The 18275-nt window shown below is 37.7% G+C and overlaps 1 protein-coding gene across 1 annotated transcript; it reads left to right on the top strand.

Moving 5' to 3' along the window:
- The first annotated feature begins 1125 nt into the window (after positions 1 to 1125).
- RPF1 (ribosome production factor 1 homolog) lies at positions 1126 to 17866 on the top strand. The gene is made up of 9 exons (XM_024565554.3): positions 1126 to 1381; positions 2787 to 2843; positions 4321 to 4401; positions 14139 to 14234; positions 14814 to 14967; positions 16118 to 16200; positions 16567 to 16748; positions 16927 to 17053; positions 17634 to 17866. Exons 1-9 carry the CDS (start codon positions 1166 to 1168, stop codon positions 17673 to 17675), a joined length of 1038 nt encoding a protein of 345 aa, XP_024421322.2. The 5' UTR covers positions 1126 to 1165; the 3' UTR covers positions 17676 to 17866.
- Positions 17867 to 18275: the final 409 nt, after the last annotated feature.

Consider the following 18275-nt stretch of genomic DNA (forward strand, 5'->3'; position numbering starts at 1 on the left):
CCACCAGAAGTCTCTCCCATCGCAGCTGATTTAACTCCATCCTTCCAGTTGCTCAGTTCCAAAGTCTTAGAGTCGTCCTTGACTCTTCTTTTTCTCTCATGTCCTTCATTCTAACCACCAAGTACTTTCAAAAGAATCTGATCACGTCTCACCACCTCCATTAGAACCACACTGGTTCAAGACACTATCATTTCTCCCCTCCTTTCACTCTCTCTCCCCTGAGGTCTATTCTCAAAAGAAGAGTCTGAGTGATGCCTTTAAAATGCAAGTCAGGTTGTTATTTTTTTTCAAATCCTCCAAGAGATATGCATCTCACATAAAATAAAAACCAAAGTCCTTACAAAATCCTACACAATTTGTCATTCCTAACAACTTCCTCCCCTTACTCTCCTTTCGCATTTGACTCCCGGCCTCCATCCTGTTTCCCAAACATGCCAGGCTTGCTACTGCCTATGCACCTTGGAGCTGTGTTCCCTTTGCCTGGAGAGCTTTTCTCAGATTAGCAGTTCTACCCCATCGTCTACTTCAAATCTCTGCTCAATGTAACTTTTTCAACAAAGCCTATACGATTTCCTGTCTATTTTTTATGTATTGATTTTAGAAAGAAGGGGACAGAAAGACACAGATTTGTTGTCCCACGCATCTGTGCATTCACTGATTGACTCTTGCATGTGCCTTGACCAGGGACATAACAGCAACTCTGATGCATCTGGAGGAGGCTCGAACCAGGTTACCCGGCAGGGGCACGTATGATTTCCTTTTTAAGTTACAACATGCCCTTCTACTCTGTCATCTTCTTTTACCCTGTTCTATTTGTTTTTCATACCTAGCATTACTTTATAACTCATCACACTATTTGTGAGCCCTCTGTAGTAGAATGTAAACTCCCTGCAGCAAAGATTTTGTTCCAATGTTTTGAGGGCTGGGCATATAGAAAACGCTCAAAATAGAATTCCACTAATTCATCATTTCACTGTCCATACAGCTGGGCAACCCACTTAACTATCCTCAGACCTAAATTTCAGAATCTTTTTAAATGGCTAAAGCTCACGCGAACTTCTAGTTTTCACTAAGAACCTCCCTTCCCCGGAAATAGAAGCCTAAGTAGGTGGGCCAGAGGAGGAAACTATTTCCGTTTCCGTACAGACGCCAAGGAACGGACACTATGGAGAAGACCAGCAGCAGCCGAAAGAAAGCCCTGAAGCGCAAAGGCTCTCCCGAAGAACCTCAAGAGGCGGCACTCGTTAAGGATGGGGCGACAGAAAGCGGGGTCCAGTCCCCCAAAGCGTCTGCCTTTCCTCCAGGCTTCAGCATTTCCGAGATCAAAAACAAACAGCGACGACACTTAATGTTCACGCGGTGGAAACAGCAGCAGCGGAAGGTACGAGGGGCGGAGGCGGCACGGCGCACGCGCGGTGTCGTCTGCGCGCGGGTGGTGGGGACGTGGGTGGGGTTGTTGAATTTGCGTGGCCTCCCCTGCCTGGGGTCCGGAGCTGTGGTGACTAATCCGAAGGATTACGCCTGCCGGGCCTGGTAGTCTGTTCCCCTCGTCCTGCTTTCTGTCTGAGCGTCCGTGATTCCTTTTCTTACCAGCTTCTTGCTAGGGGGACTTCGGGTGAGAACGAAAGCAAGAAGTACTGCTCTCCCAGGAGAGAAAATTACTTCCTCTTGATCTAGGAGGCAAACGTCTCCCTCTCCCTGGTCCCTTCCACCTCCGGTTGGTTAATTCACAGAATCTAACGCAGGCAATACATAAATTCAAAGTGATGTTTCTCTAATGCAACTCTTACCGAAATTAGTGCTGTAACGTTTCTAGTCACTGTATTTACTCTTTACAGCGGTGTCCTCATACTCTTCCGGGAGGTGATCAAGTAGGGGGAGATAACGCCCAAGCTGACAGTGCTCATTTGTGGTTAAACTGCAGTTAAAAGCAAAACTTGCTTCTTATTGCACGTTATAAAAGTTCATACACATAATACTCTTTTTATTTGCCTGCCTCCTCTTAACTAGACTGTTTGAAGCCCTGGACTGAGTCTTACTCGGCATGATTGCTAAGTAAGGAGTACGTTGAAGGAGCATCTGACCCATTCTGGTGTGCGAGTATGGGGGAAGGGTGTCCTAGAAGACTTCTTGCGACCTGACAGATGGAGGGTTAATAACACCGGTGTTGGGGGGAGGGGGGAAAAGTATTTTCTGTTGTGTGTCAAGCATTCTGTTCAGAAATGTCCAGAAGATACACAATTACAGTACAATCTTAACTCACTTTTTAAGTTCTTAATACTTTTAAAATCACATTTTGATTTTGAAATACATGGAATGCTAGTGATGCTGTTATTGGAAGCAACATGAGAATGAATTTCCCATTCCCATTTATTTTTAGTCCTTTCCCAGAGAAACAACCAGCATAGCCATGGCATTCTTTAGGATGCAACTTTTTAGGAATGCAGGAAAAAAACAGAAGTTTTTAGAGATATACATTGTGCATTTTCACTTAATTTGAGATTTTACAGTAAAAGATAAAGTTAGTGAAATTTTAAATATTCAAAATTGGCCAATTTAGATTTTTTTTTGATGAAGAAGCAGCCGTTTTGTTACAGAAATCTTATTGATGGGCCAGCTCATTTGTTTTACAATAACTTATGAAAATCTGTGTCAACATTTTAATTTAATACATTACAAAGATAACTCAGTGTAAGTATTTGTAGCATTAGTAATTTGTAGTTTCAGTGCATGTTTATGATATAACTAATGCTTTCTCAATATTGTTCTTTTTTCAAACCCTTTAGGAAAAGTTGGCAGCTAAGAAAAAACTTAAAAAAGAGAGAGAGGCTCTTGGTGATAAGGTAATAAAGTTTTTAGCCATCCGCTTTCTATCTTATATTAAGGAATGCTCAATGATACTTATGTTGAATGACATATGAAGTGTTTCAGATGTGTAATAATAACATAACAAACCCCTTTCTACTCTTTACCCAGCTTAAGATATAATGCATTAGGCCTGGCTGGTGTGGCTCAGTGGATGGAGTGCTGGCCTTGGACCGGAAGGGTTGCTGGTTCGATTTCCAGTCAGGGTACATGCCTTGGTTGCGGGCCAGGTCCCTGGTGGGGGGCACATGAGAGGCAACCACACCTTGATTTTTCTCACCCTCTCTTTCTCTCTCCTTCCCCTCTCTAAAAATCAATAAATACAATCTTTAAGAAAAAGAACATATAATTCTTTCCCCCCTCCCATTTCTTAAGGTGAGGTACCAAGTAAAGATAAGTGTTTTTGAAGAAAGGAAAATTATAGACAGTATAGAAATAAAACACTGCTTTTTCATGCATTTTCTTAATAGTATTAGGTTAAATGACACGAAATTGCCAGTATTAGACTATTTTGACCTGCAAAATTCTATCTAGCAATGTTTAAGTCTCTTTTTAGCTCTCAATAATCAGTCAGTTACAATAACTTAATATGCTGGTCTCCATTTGAGAATACTATCATTCTGGGGTTTTTTTGGTATTGAAGGATGACTTCCTAGAATTACCTCCTTCAAAAAACTATTTAAAACCTAATATTTGTTTTATAGAGTAATAAAAAATAAAATCCTAAATACCATCAACTCATATTCATATCTCTGCTATTGTACATACATTTTAAATCTGTTTCGGTTAGTGTATACTTACAATTCTGTTGCCTACTCCTTACCATTTCATTTGCCCAGTTTTTGGTCTAAGCTGAGTATGCATGATTGCTGATTGTGACAATATTCCATTATGTTGAAGTACTATAGTCATCCTGGTGTTGGACATTTGCCCTATTTGCTGTTCATTTCTATTAACAATAGTGATCCTATATCTTTCTTTATGTAAAGTGCTCCCCTCTTTTATTCCTTACCATAAATTCCCCAAACTGGAATTACTAGTTCAGCAGATGGAAATAGATTTTGTAGCTTTTGTTACATATTTCTGGACAGCTTTTTGGAAGTCTTGGGACAAAGCTACATGTATATGTACTTTTGTAATTTTTTCCATTTTGTTTGATATCTCCATTCTTAATGGACAGTTATTTTGCTCTCACTTTTTTCTCTGCAACTTTTGTCTGGTTTTAAGTCATTTGATCCAATGTTGGCAATTCTTTTAGTATGTGTGTGTCTGCTCAGAGAGTTAAAAAGCTTTTTTTACTCAAGAGTTGTTAGGATTGATTTAGCAGTGTGTTGAAATGAGGAACAGATTGAGTTTTTGGATTGTTGCAAATTTCTGTTATTCTTCCCACTGTAATGCAAAATTACTTATGTAAAATGTTTCTTACTACAACTTAGTCTTTTTTCTTTTATTTAGGCTCCACCAAAACCTATACCCAAGACCATTGACAACCAGCGAGTATATGATGAAACCACAGTAGACCCTGCTGATGAAGAGGTAATGAAAAATTATCTGTTCGTATGTTGTTTAGAGTACTTGCTGGTGGATTTCTATAATGGACTGACAGCTTTACTGTTGGCATATTATCTGACTTGCTATAGATTTTTTAATAATTACATTTCCCAATAATGCTATAGAAAAAGGCAGTGATTTATTTTCCAGAAATGTGTTTTATTTACGAAGTTGCCTATGTAAACTTCTTGTCATTAATACTTTTTTATACATTTGAAAAGTATTTCTCATACTGTAGAATTTTGTAGTACCTGTTATACATTTTGATACTTAGGAATAATATTTGATGTTATTTTTTGTGTCCTCATAAAATTCTTCATTTCAAAATAATCTTCTACTTTTCACATTTTACCTTTAAGTAGTTTACAACAATACAGTGAGAGAATCAAGGTTTTTAAAACATTGAATATATTTTTTAAATCTTTATAGGGGAAACTTGGTTTTGTTATGTTGTTTGCTTTCAAGCCATGCATTTTATAAAAAGTGTTTTCACATATCTCCCAATACAATCATCCATTCAGTCAGCCAGTCGTCCACCAAACGTTTGTTGATTGCCTCCTGTGTATTGGAATTTGGTTTTGGTATTAGAGATCCATCAGTACACAAAACACTGTCACACACATACACACAAAATTATTGTCCACCCAGAGCTTACATGGCAGGAGGAGAAACAACAATAAATATAATAAAATAAAATTATCATATGTTAACATGATGGGTTACTAGAGTTAACAAGTAGGTAAAGGAGATTCAGGACTACTTGGAGTACGTATGAATATAGGACTTTGTATGAATGTATACATTTTACTTATTTTGACATAATCTCAGACAATCGAAAAATAGGAGTTCATATATATATCCTTCACCCAGATTTCCTAAATATTAAATTGTACCCCACTTGGCTCTCATTTATGTTCTTTCTGAAATGTTGAGAGTAATGGCAGACAAGAAGCCTCTTTACTTTTGTATACTTTTAGTCTGTTTTTACCTGTAAACAAATGTATTTTTAAAATAAGCACAGTGAACAGTTATCAAAATCAGACAATTAACATTGATATACAATATTATGTAATCTATACAGCTTATTCAGATGTTACCAGTTGTCCCAATGTCACCATTTTTAGCAAAAAAAACAAAAGCAAAAACCCAAGATCATGCATTTCATTCCATTATAATGACTCTTCAACCTCCATAAATTTGGAACAGTTCTTCACACATCCTTTGCTTTTAATGACATTGACATTTTTGAACAGTACAAAGCAGGTGTTCTTGTAGAATTTCACTAAAAATGAGTCAGGTTTGCTCGTGATTATATTCAATGTATGTACTTTTGACAGGTATACTACAGATACGATGTTATGTTCTTTTCAGTGCCTCTTAATCAGAATTCATACTGTTGATTTTCCCATTACTGGTTAACTTTCATTACTTATTAAAATGCCTGCCAGGTTTCTTCCATTATAGCTACAATTTTTCCCTTTGTAATTAATAAGTATTTGGGGTGGGGGGACTTTGAGGTTTATGTAAATAAATGTTACACTTCAAACTTTCAAGATTTTTGTAATTACAAATCATTTTTTCAGTCTGATAGTTGAGAAATTGTATCTCACCATAGTTTTAATTTGCTGCGCTCTCGTAATGAATGAAGTTGAACATCTTTTTAATCAATTATTTGTTCATGTTTCTTGATCATTTTTCTGTTGGTTCGGGTTGCAATTTCATATACAGTGAACAGCGTAGGCTTCATGGAGATGGCCTTTAGCAAAGACTTGAAGGATGTGAAGAGATTAGCTATCTTTGGGGGGAAAATACTCCAGAGTGGGGAAACAGCCCATGGAAAAGCTCTAAAGTAGGAGCATGCTTAGCATGTTTTTGAGGAAAAGCAAAGAAGCTAACATGCTGAAATTCAGTGAGCAATGGGGGAAAATTGTAGAAGAGGTGACAGGAAAGCATGGGGAAATGTAGAGCCCGATTAGTGACTTCGTTGGGTATTGTGAGCGATTGGGCTTTTACACCTAGTGAAATGCGGAGCCATTGGGTGGCTCTGAACAGAGGAATGATGTGATCAGACTTAATTTTTAAAAGTGACCGGTTGCTGTACTGAGGATATAATGTGGTAAACACTAGTTAGCTACTAAAGTAATCTAGCAAAGAGATGATGACAATGACAAGATGGCTTGGACGTTGGTGGTTAATTGAATATTGAGAATTGCTCTGATTCTGAGGTGTTGTTTTTTTTTTTTCTGGGTATACTTTGAAATAAGAGGAACTAGAATTTCTTGAAAGATTGTTTATGCATTGTGAAAGAGGATTCAACAATGGTATGGGGGTTTTAGCCAGAGCGGTTAGAAGGATGGTGGTATTATTGTCAAGATAATAGAAGAGGTTTTGGCTGGAGATAAATTGGGGATCATAGGCATATCAAGGCTATATATATGTAAGTTTCCCTAAATGTGTACCTAAGGGAGAATTTATTGGGTCATGGGGATGTGTAAATATTTAACTTTACATGATAGCGCCAAAACGTTTTGCAAAATGACGGTCAATTTGCACTTCCATAGTATAAGCGCAATGTGCCTGGTCATCCACATTCCAGCTCCTGCTTGTTATAGTCAGACTAGTGATAAAGGACTAGCTCATTTTGGTTTGAGTTCGTAATTTCCTGATTTCTAATGTACTGAGCATCTTCTTGGGCATGTACTGTGATTTTGGTAGAGATGTGCCAGCTTATGTGTTTTGCCCAATTTACTGTCCTACAGTGTATATTACTGATTTGCAGAACTTCTGTTTATAATTTGAATACTGATTCTATGTGTTACAAGTGTTTTCCAATTTGTGGATTCTCTTTTTACTTCTTTATGATGTCTTTTGATAAACAAAGGACCTTAATATAGTTGAATTTAACTTTTTTTAATATTTATTCTTTTTTGTCATAATTAAGAAATCTTTCTCTATCCTAGGGTCATATGTTCTCTTTTTTTTTTTCCTAGAAGAATTGAAGAGTTGCCTTTCACATTTGTGTACTTGATCATCAGGAATTAATTTCTCTTTGTGGTGTGAGAAAGGAAACTAATTTCTTTCCTTCTTGCCCTGCCCTCTCCCTAACATATGTAACCAGTTTCCCAGCACCATTTTGGGAGTAGCTGCAACCTTTCCCTACAGTGAATTGTAACGCTGTCATACGTCCACTATCCATGTATGCTTGGCCTTTTTCCTGGGCTTTCAGTTTGCTTGGAAAATTGGTCACTGTATCAGTTCTTTTTTTTTTTTAAATAAAAAAATTAAAAGTTTATCATAAAGCTATTTTTAATATGATAATGTGATAACCTAAATAGGGATTTATTGTGGGACCATTTTTTGATTCTGCTTGTTCATTTATTTTATCTTTTAGATTTGCTTATTGATAGGCAAGTATTTATTGCCATTTTGTTGTTCATATTTTTGATCTTTTATTTTTATTTTCTTCTTAAAGACGACTTTTTAACATTTCACGTAATACTCATTTGGTGGTGATGAACGCCTTTAGCTTTTTCTTGTCTGGGAAGTTCTTTATCTGTCATTCAATTCTAAATGATAGGTTTGCTGGGTAGAGTCATCTTGATTGTAGGTCCTTGCTTTTCATCACTTTGAATACTTCTTGTCCCTTCTGGTCTGTAAAATTTCTGTTGAGAAATCAGCTGACAGTTTCATGGGAGCTCCTTTTTAGGTAACTGCTTTTCTCTTGCTGCTTTTAAGATTCTTTGTCTTTAACCATTTGCATTTTAATTATGATGTGTCTTGGTGTAGGCCTCTTTGGGCTCATTTTGTTTGGGACTCTAAGCTTTCGCAAAGTGTATGTCTATTTTCTTAAACAGGTGAGGGAAGTTTTCTGACATTGCTTTTGCACAGTGGTTTTCATTGTCTTACTCGCTCTCTCTCCTTCTGGCACCCCCATGATATGAATGTTGGTATGCTTGAAGTTGTCCCAGAGGCTCCTTACACCAGGCTACCCAAACCCTGGGCTGCAGAGCAGGAGGTGAGCAGGAGGTGAGCAGCCGGTGAGCAAATGAAGCTTCACTCACATTACTGCCTGAGCTCTGTCTGCCTCTTGTCTCCCACAAAATGGGTCCCTGGTGCCAAAAAGGTTGGGGACCTTTGCCTTACACTATCCTCATTTTTTTTTTATTCCTTTTTGCTATTTTGATTGGATGTTATTTGCTTCCTTGTATTCCAAATTGCTGATTTGATTCTTGGCTTCGTCTGCTCTACTGTTGATTCTTTGTAAATTATTCTTCATTTCAGTTTGTGTATCCTTCATTTCTCACTGTGGTTTTGTGTGTATTTTGTTGTCGTTGTAAGTTCTAAGTTCAATGAGCATCCTTATATCCAATGTTTATAACTCTGCATCTAGTAGATTGATTCTCTCCCTTTTGTTTAGTTCTTTTCCTGGAGTTTTGTTCTGTTCTTTCATTTGGGACGTGTTTCTCTGTCTCATTTTGGCAGCCCCCCCTATGTTTGTTTCTATGTATTAGGTAGAGCTGCTACATGTCCCAGGCTTGGTGGAGTGGCCTTTTGTAGTAGGTGTTCTATAGGGTCCAATGACACAGCCTTCCCAATCACCCAAGCTGGGCACTCCACGTGTGCCTCCCTTGGCCCCATGTGAGCAGTGTACACCCTCCTCTTGTAGATGAGTATTGATTGCTGTTGGCACTTCAGTGGGAGGGGTTTATCACGCTAGGCCTTTAGGCTGCGAGGACTGGCTGCAACCACTGACCACCGTGGAGGATTAGCTGTGCAGGGGCTCACCCCAGCAGGGTCTCTGTTGCCCAGAGTCCAGCCCTTGAGTGTGTCACTTGTGCCAGTGTTTGGGATGTGATATTTGGATGTGGTCTGAAGCTCTCCAAGTACTGTGCTGGCTCTGGGGCCTCCTGGGAGGTGCAGACCAAGGTCAGCCACTGCCTATGTTCTGACCCAGGACCACCCAGCATTAGCTACAAAGCGATCAGCAGATGGCTGCTACTTGTGCTGGGCTTGGAGGTAAGTCCAGGTGAGGTGAAGTTGCAAATAAGGCCAACTGTTGCTAGTTCTATGCCTCAGGTCACCTAGCCAGAGGTATGGGACAGGCTGAGACCAGATGCTGTTTGTTTGAGGGATTTTAGGAAAGTCTGAAGCATGAGCCAAGACAGGTCATTTGTATGGATAAGCCACTGGAAACAGCTTGGGTGGGCCCACAGGTTGGGTGGGGCATGGTATTAGCCTAATACTATTCCCTAATACTATTAGGAAATCACTAGGGTGGGCCAACAGTGTGAGCCAGGATGATGGAGACTCAGAAGTGGTGACTGTCTGCTGGTTCTGTGTAGTGGGGAGAATCTCAGAAAAGGAACAATGGCTTCTGCCAGGACTTCTGTCTGGCAGAAAGCTGCCCCTCCAGCTCTCGCCCTGATGCCAGACAGTTCACTTCCTCCTCTATGTCCCTGATTCCTTTCAAGCTGCTGCCCCAATGCCAGAGCTCAGGAAATGAGTCCAAGTAAATCCATATATGGGTCCTTTAAAAGGAAGGTCTGGGATTCTGGAAGTCCTTCATCTCACTGAGCCACAATCCCTGCTGGTTTTTACAGCTGGAAGTTATGGGGACTTCTCTCCCTAGCACTGGGCTGGGGGCGGGGTGTGATGTGGGGCTGGGACCCCTCTCTCCTCAGGGGACTACTGCAGCTGTGATATCCTTCCCAATTATCGTTTGCCACACATGGTTGTGTGGGACCAGTCCGACCTGCATCTCCACCCCCCTCCCAGTCTCAGTGTGGTGGCGGCTTTAAATACATTCAGCTCGATTTAAGATGGTTCTGAATGATGGTTTTCTTTAGTGTAATTGTAATTTCGATGTGGTTGTGGGAGGTTCAAGTACCACCTTTACCTACACCACCATCTTGACCAGAGGTGCCACTGTTAATCACTTCTTTACTTTCTCAATTGTTTAATTTCCTGGTAAGACTCCCCTTCCCACCCTTATCCTAAAATCCCAGTCTGTACACAGTAGTGTTCTCTTTCTGGACATTTGATCTTCCATATAAAAATGTCTTCTTTTTTTTTTTCAATCTTCACCCAAGGATATGTTTCCTGATCTTAGAGAGAAAGGGAAAGAGAGACATCGATGTGAGAAACTTTGATCAGTTGCTTCCCTTACAGGCTCTGACCAAGGATTGAACCCACCACTTAAATATGTGCCCTGACCAGGAATCAAAATCAAACCCACAACCTTTTGGTGTACGGGACAATGCTCCAACCAGCTGAGCCACCCAGCCAGAGCTTCCATATAAAATTTTAAGTTGCACTAAAGCAGATCATGGAGGGGGCGGACTTCTTTAAATACTGAAAATGTATTTCAGTGAATTTCCTAATTTCCTTCATGTACACATAAGTATTTACACATAAGTATTGTTAGAGCTATTCCTGGTTATCTTATGTTTTTTCTTAGTGTTAAGAAATCTTTATTAGTGTAAGATATATCTCTGAAACATTATTTTATTTGCTGATTTATAAAAATACACTTGATTTTTAATAGTGATCTTAACCAATAGTTTCCCAAATTAACTTCTAATAGTTTTTCTGCATATTGTTTTCATTTCATGTTTAGATAAATCATTTCTGCAAATAAGTTTTTTACTTTGAATCCATTAACAGTTTTTTTCCCCTCATTCTTCTGCTGACTGGAACCTTCAGCATAATGTCAAGTAAATGGAAAAAAACATTAGTGGCATCCTGATTTAAAAAAGAATACTTCTTTCTGTTCTGATGTATCAGTGTTAATGGTATATTTTGATTACAAATTAAGGAAATTCCTTTCTTTTTTGCTGTATTTTTCTGTTTTATCAAGAAGGCATATAGAATATTATCAGATACTTTTTCTGAAAATACTGAGATTATGTATTTTTTCTGCCAATGTTTTGCTTAGAAATGTACATCTACATGAGTGAGACTGCAGTACTGTCCCCTTTTAATTCCTATTATTATTCATTTGGCTTTTCACCATAAATGTATCTATTTTGTTACTCTTTTCAAACTACTTTTATCTTTGTTTCTCTTAATTGATTCTTTATCTCCCATTTGTTTTTTTCCTTCTACACCTTGATTTTTAAAATTTATTTGATAGATTTTTCATCCCCTTTTCTAATATTTCATCCAATTTGTGTCTTTGAATTTAAAATGTCACAGACACTTTGGTTGGATCTTGCTGTCTCACAGTTAATATTTGTTAATTATTGATGTAGATTTATGTCTGCCACTTTGCTTTTTTTCATATCTTATGTCTTTATTTTTCATCTCTTCCTCCTTACTGCTTCCTTTTTTTTATTAAACAAATATATTTTTAGTACGCTCTTTTCATTTTTACTGATCTTTTAAGCTTTTTTTTTTTTTTAAGTGGGTGCTTTAGGAAGTACAGCATGCACCTTTAATTTATCACACTCTAATTCAATATACTGGTACAATTCTGGTAAAATATAGCAAATTTGCACCAGTATAGCTTCATTTTCTCCATTATTGTTTGTGCCATTATTGTCATATACACTACTTTTGTTTATGTTGTAAATTCAGTGTTGTGATTACCGCTTTAAACAATTTTTTAAAGAAATTAAGAGTATATAAACACTCACACATGTACACACACACGGGCATGCACACTCTCTCCTGTGTGTTTACCTTCGTATGTATTATTTCTTCTTTCCTTCTATGGATTCATGTTTCACATTTCCATCTAGTGTCATTTTCTTTCATCTTATAGGATTTTCTTGTCTTTTTCTTTTTTTATTGAATTTTTGTTACCATTTATCCCCCTTATATTCCCTTACCCCCAGCAATCACCACACTGTGGTCCATGTCCATGAGTCCTTTTTCTTTTTGCTCAATCCCTCCACCCACAAATCCCACCCTCCATAGTTGTCATCCTGCTCTTTCTGAGTCTGTCTGTATTTTGCTTAATTCAGTTTGTTCATTAGATTCCACTTATGAGTGAAGCTGTATGGTATTTATCTTTCTCCAACTGGCTTATTTCACTTAGCATAATAAAAACTGCTCCAGGTCCATCCATGCTGTTGAAAAGGGTAAAATTTTCTTCTTTTTTACAGCCAAGTAGTATTCCATTGTGTAAATGTCCCGAGTCTAAAGCAAATTACCTCCATTTTTATCTGAAAGTGTGATCATTTTACCTTTGTTTTTTAAAGACAGTTAGAATATAGAATTCTTGATTGCCTTTTTCCCTGTTATTACTTTGAACATATGTCATTGTATTTTGACCTTTATTATTTCTGATGAGAAATCAGCCATTAACCATCATTCCCCCTGCACATGATTAATTTTTCTCTTCAAAATTTTCTCTGATTTGGAAAGCCAAGTTAGTTTTTCATCAAATTTGGGGAGTTTTCATCCATTCTTTCTTTTAATTATTTTTTTTCTGCCCACCTCACTTCTCTTTCTGGGACTCTAACATTGTTGAAATGGTTAACATTGCCCTCCAAGTTTCTCCTGCTTTGCACCTTTTTCTGTGATTGATTTTTGTGTTCTTCAGATTGGATATTTATTAATGTTTTCTAGTTCATTGACTTTTCTGTCATCTCAGATCTGCTATTAAATCCATATTAATTACTTGAATATATCCATTATAGGTGCTTTGAAATGTTTGCCAAATTCAACACTGTGCCCACTCAGAGTCCATTTTTATTGACTGCTTTTTTCCTTGATCATGGTCATACTTTCCTGTTTCTTTGTATCTAGTTGGTTTTTTTTTTCCTTGAAAACTGGATATCGTATTTTAATAACTCTGGATTGTTTCCTTTCTTAAGGGTTATTGGGATTTTTTGTTATTGTTTTAGTGTCTTGCCTAGAACTAAAATGTGGTTTATGCCTGGCAGTTGCACTGTCTCTACCCAGTTTTGTTATTTTTAAACTGACTCTGGGGAAAACTGAATCTAGGGATTTCCCTGTTTGTGTGGCGTAATGGTCAGCCAATGATTTGGACAGAAGTTTAGACACCTTGATCCACTATGACATACATAGCTTCTGCCAGCTAAGGTGTGTCTGGGTTGAGGGATGTTTCAAAGTTGCGCCAGTTCTCAGGTCTCCCTTGCTTGTCATGTGTGCTAGAGTCTCAGGTTTCTTCCATGTGTAGTATCTTCCATGTATAGTCAAGCCATCAGCCAGAGATCTGTGGGGGGCATTGTCAGCCTTTCTATGGCTCTTTCACTTCCGAAGCTATCCTTTAAATTTACGGTTTCTTTAAGTTTCCACAGCTATCCTGAAGTGGATCTGTAAGGTTGGACTAGCAAAGCTAGGGTTTTCGCACACACATCCTCCCACCCTGAACTGGGCCCACCACCTCTGGAGTCAAGACTTCTGGTTCTTGCCTACCATCAGACCTAAAGTTGATGAAGTCTTGTTTTTACTGACAACATTGTTGGAGGAAAGGATAGCTCTGGGAAGATTCCTGATACGCTTGGCTATGGCTGAAGCCATTTTTCAAGGATAAACACATTTCAGTTTGTGCCCTAAAATTGTTTTTGACATTTTTTTTCCAGAGGCAATCACCCAACTTCTTCATGTTGCCATTAATGTAAGTCCCTTCTAGGCCTTATTTAAATCCCCTGTCAGCTAGGTAGTCACTGTCATTGAATCCTTCTAGAACTACTATTAAAATTCTGGCCCAGGAAAGTGTTTGATGTAAAATTACCTTGTTTTTCTGTTCTTAGGTTGCTTATGATGAAGCTACAGATGAATTTGCTTCTTACTTCAACAGACAAACTTCTCCCAAGATTCTCATTACAACATCAGATAGACCTCATGGGGTAATAAATACATTAATTTGTGTAGTTTTTGAATTCCTAATGTTTTTATTACTTAGACTATTTAAAGGAACTCTGTTCAGAAGAGTTAATTAGTGATTGCCTTAGATGATGCCTATGAATAAGCTAAATAAAATGTAACACTGGTGATGGAATGTAGGTTTATCAAGCATGATTCTTCAGGATGGGGTTTCTAAACCTCAGCACTGTTAACATTTGGGGGTGTATAATTTTCCATTATGGGGGTTGCCCTGCTCATTATAGGATGGTTAGCAGCATCTCTGGACTTTTATCTGTTAGACATCACCAGTACCAGCCATCCCCTATCCCCAGTCATAATCACCAAAAATGGTGATGTTTTTAGACATTGCCAAAGGTCTCCTGGTGGAACAGAATCACCACCAATGAAAAGTCACTGCTTTGGGATAATCAGTCTTTGGTAAAGAATGAAACACTGTTCAGATTTCATTCTTTTCCTGGTCTTGCTCTCTATTAACATTTTATAATACGCATTGTATCTTTGCTGATAAATAAATTTTTATTGTTTTCACTTTTGAAGATTTTTGTAATTTTGTTTTACAGAGAACAGTACGACTCTGTGAGCAGCTCTCCACAGTTATACCAAACTCTCACGTTTATTACAGAAGAGGGCTGGCTCTGAAAAAAATTATTCCACAGTGCATCTCAAGAGATTTCACAGATCTGATCGTTATTAATGAAGATCGTAAAACCCCAAGTATCCTTTGTTTTTTAAGGGAGGGCTCCTGTTTTGCATGGTTTGTGTTAAAGAGATTAGCAGGAATATCAACTTTTCATACAGTGCAAGTACTTAGGAATTAGTAAGTTTGGATTTTGTAGTTTGCTTCGACACAAACCATATTTAGTAGGAATGTTTTCAAAAGGATTGAAACCTCGATTTAGGTTAAAGAAATGACTGCTACCTCTCTTACCCCCCTTAAGATGTGATTAAGTTTTTCAGTGTGCAGATGACACAGATGCTTTTGACTGTGTGTCATGAAGTTGAACCTGTGGTGAATCTTGAAAAGAAATATTCAGTTACTGATAACCTGCTATTTGGTAGGCACTAGTATCTGTCACAAATAGAGCCTTCAAGTGCTGGAAAAAAATGGCATTTACATGACTATAACTTAAAATAAGTGACAAATACTATAGTAAGTTAACAGTGAAAACAGATTTAGAGCTTAATTTTGACTATGTAAAAAGAGGTGGCATTTGAAGTGGGACTTAATGGATGAGTAAACTATTGCAGGTATTTGAAATAACATGAAGTAAAAAAAAGCAGACAAACATGGTAAGATTAATGTGTATGGTGTGTAGGAGATTGTATCACTGCCTACTGGTAGGAAACACCATGGGGAGACAGGTTAGGAAGGCAGTTCGGAGCCATGTTGTGAGTGCCACACTAATAACCTTGGTATCAAGAAGGGAGCCTAGGAGTCTGGTTCTGTGGGATGACAGTCAAAGCTGACAGGATATCCTAACTTTACAAACATAAAAGTGCATTTTTAGGATTATAAAGTGTCTACATGGAGGTGAACTCAATTATTCTAGAATCCCTTCCTGTCTCCTCATTGCTGTTAAGAGTGGTGGACTTCAGTTGAATGCTCAAATACCCTGTTGAAAGTGATGATGAGCTATTTTTCATATTGTGAAAATAGAAAAGGTAGGACAACAGGTTAATCCATTTTTCTGAAAGATTTATGCTGACTTAAAAATATGTTTTAAGCTTGAGGTTTCATAGGAAAGTCTGTTAACCCAGAGGAACACATGCCTGTTCACCTAGCTACAGATTTTAGGAGCCTTTGGGCATAGAAACAATGGAAGATTTATATTGAAGTTCAGTGTGTTCTTAGCTTTCTGAACAGATGGATTAATTCTGAGTCACTTGCCAAATGGACCAACTGCTCATTTTAAAATGAGCAGTGTTCGTCTGCGTAAAGAAATTAAGGTAAGCTTTAGGCATTGCTTGATTGGCATTGATCTCATAAGTAGATGCTGTAACTAAAGAGCAGATTGATTTTAATGATGGCATTTGCTCTCCTGATTAAAATAAGAGTTTTATCTGAGTTTCCTTGTGAGACTGATTATGGAAGACCAATAGCCTCCAGTACTATGAAACATGTTACTCTTCTAGAACACATTGGTGCATTCACAGCATATAAAATACTTTGACATTTCTTAGTTCATGAGTTTGGTAAGCCATCTGTGGTTGTCTGTCATTAAGATAAATTTTCATGTTTGTCGTTTAAATTATAAAATTAAAATTTCAATGATAGAGTTTTGCTAATTCATTGATTTTTCACCATTTTTCCAGAGAAGAGGCAAGGACCCCACAGAACACATACCTGAAATAATTCTGAATAATTTTACAACACGGCTGGGTCATTCTATTGGACGGATGTTTGCATCTCTCTTCCCCCATAATCCTCAGTTCACTGGAAGGCAGGTTGCCACATTCCACAACCAACGAGATTATATCTTCTTCAGATTTCATAGGTGAGGGAGGTACCTTAAGTCATTGGACTTTGACTTTAATCACATTTTCAACATAAACCAGTTTTCTAATGTACTGAATTATTGTAAATGAGAAATAGTCTTTTGAACCCTGTCGTGATGTTAAAGAAGTTAGGTTTGTGCAAACTAATTTCCTCAACTTTTTTCTTTACCTTTGAAGATACATATTCAAGAGTGAAAAGAAAGTGGGAATTCAGGAACTAGGACCACGTTTCACCTTAAAATTAAGATCTCTTCAGAAAGGAACCTTTGATTCTAAATATGGAGAATATGAATGGGTCCATAAGGTATGTGCTTGCTCTTAAAAAGCCATTTAGATGATTTTAATCATGGCATGAGAAGGAAACCATGTCTTTTTAAGCTTTGGATTTTATACCTTAAGTTATGCTTCTGACTGTCTTCCCTCACTGACGTGGTATTTGGCTCTGGTGATTAATCCACATTCAACTAAAGTATCCTAAAGATGAGTGGTTCTCAAAGTAGGACCAGGAGCATTAACTCTAAACTTATTAAGGTAAATTGTTGGGCCACTGACCTACTGGATTGGATCCAGCAATCTATAAGCCTGTGTTACCCTCATTCTGGTACGTGCTTGAGAACTGTAGACATTTTGTAGACATTTGGAGATCATAATAAATCATAAATGAAAACTTCATTATTTTAAAACATTCTTTTCTATCTAGTAACCAGTAATCAGATTATGTGATTTTTACTTTAAAACTGTATATATTTTACATATACATCTATTGGAACCGTTAACTTCCAACACCTTTTATATTAGACACAAAGACATACTTCAGAGACCCAAGTTTTTAAGCACTGTTACCCATAGATTGTGTACTAACCTTTTTACCTCCTTACTTTCAGCCCCGGGAAATGGATACAAGTAGAAGAAAATTCCACTTATAAAGTAACTGAAGGATAGTATTGGATTTTGCCGAGCAGGCCTATCCTGAGACTGTGACAGAAGACGCTTCAAAAGGGCATTTACTGATAACACCTTTCGTGTCTGGACAAATTACTTAGTGCCGTGAATTACCTACCACTTACTGTTTCTGTAAGAAATACAAATAAATGCCATTTTGGTAAGAGATTAAGAAGTTGCAATATAGGTTTCTTAAATTTTTGGCAACTGAATAATTAAGTTGGAATCAAAAATCAATATAATATTCCCCTACACACCTTCATGGAACATGTGGGTCAGAGAAAAATGGTGCTTGGTAAATTACTAGGTAACCAACACACTGCTTTCATATAAGACTAATCTTTGATCTGGCACATAGTTTTTAACTCAGTTTTCAGAATGATTAAGAGGCAAGGTGTCTACAGTGTTTTAACGTTCCCTTAAGCCTGTCAGAAAAGTAAACATTTTTAAGCAAAAAACAGTTTCCCAAGGACTCAAAGCAAACTTGCAAATTATTAAAGCCAATCTCTGGTTCTGTTTTTCTTACTACATTGTACCTCATTCATTGTATTGTGTTACTCCAGGTTGTAAGTTCTGAAGTTTTT

The sequence above is a fragment of the Desmodus rotundus genome, chromosome 3 (genome assembly GCF_022682495.2).
Source record: "Desmodus rotundus isolate HL8 chromosome 3, HLdesRot8A.1, whole genome shotgun sequence".
In the NCBI taxonomy this organism is placed as follows: domain Eukaryota; kingdom Metazoa; phylum Chordata; class Mammalia; order Chiroptera; family Phyllostomidae; genus Desmodus; species Desmodus rotundus.

Bases quoted from the DNA above. Each gene is read 5' to 3' on its own strand.
- RPF1 (XM_024565554.3), top strand. From the start codon at position 1,166: ATGGAGAAGACCAGCAGCAGCCGAAAGAAAGCCCTGAAGCGCAAAGGC. The intron at 16,201-16,566 runs GTAAGCTTTAGG...CCATTTTTCCAG, and splicing joins GTCTGCGTAAAGAAATTAAG to AGAAGAGGCAAGGACCCCAC. The intron at 16,749-16,926 runs GTGAGGGAGGTA...TTACCTTTGAAG, and splicing joins ATCTTCTTCAGATTTCATAG to ATACATATTCAAGAGTGAAA.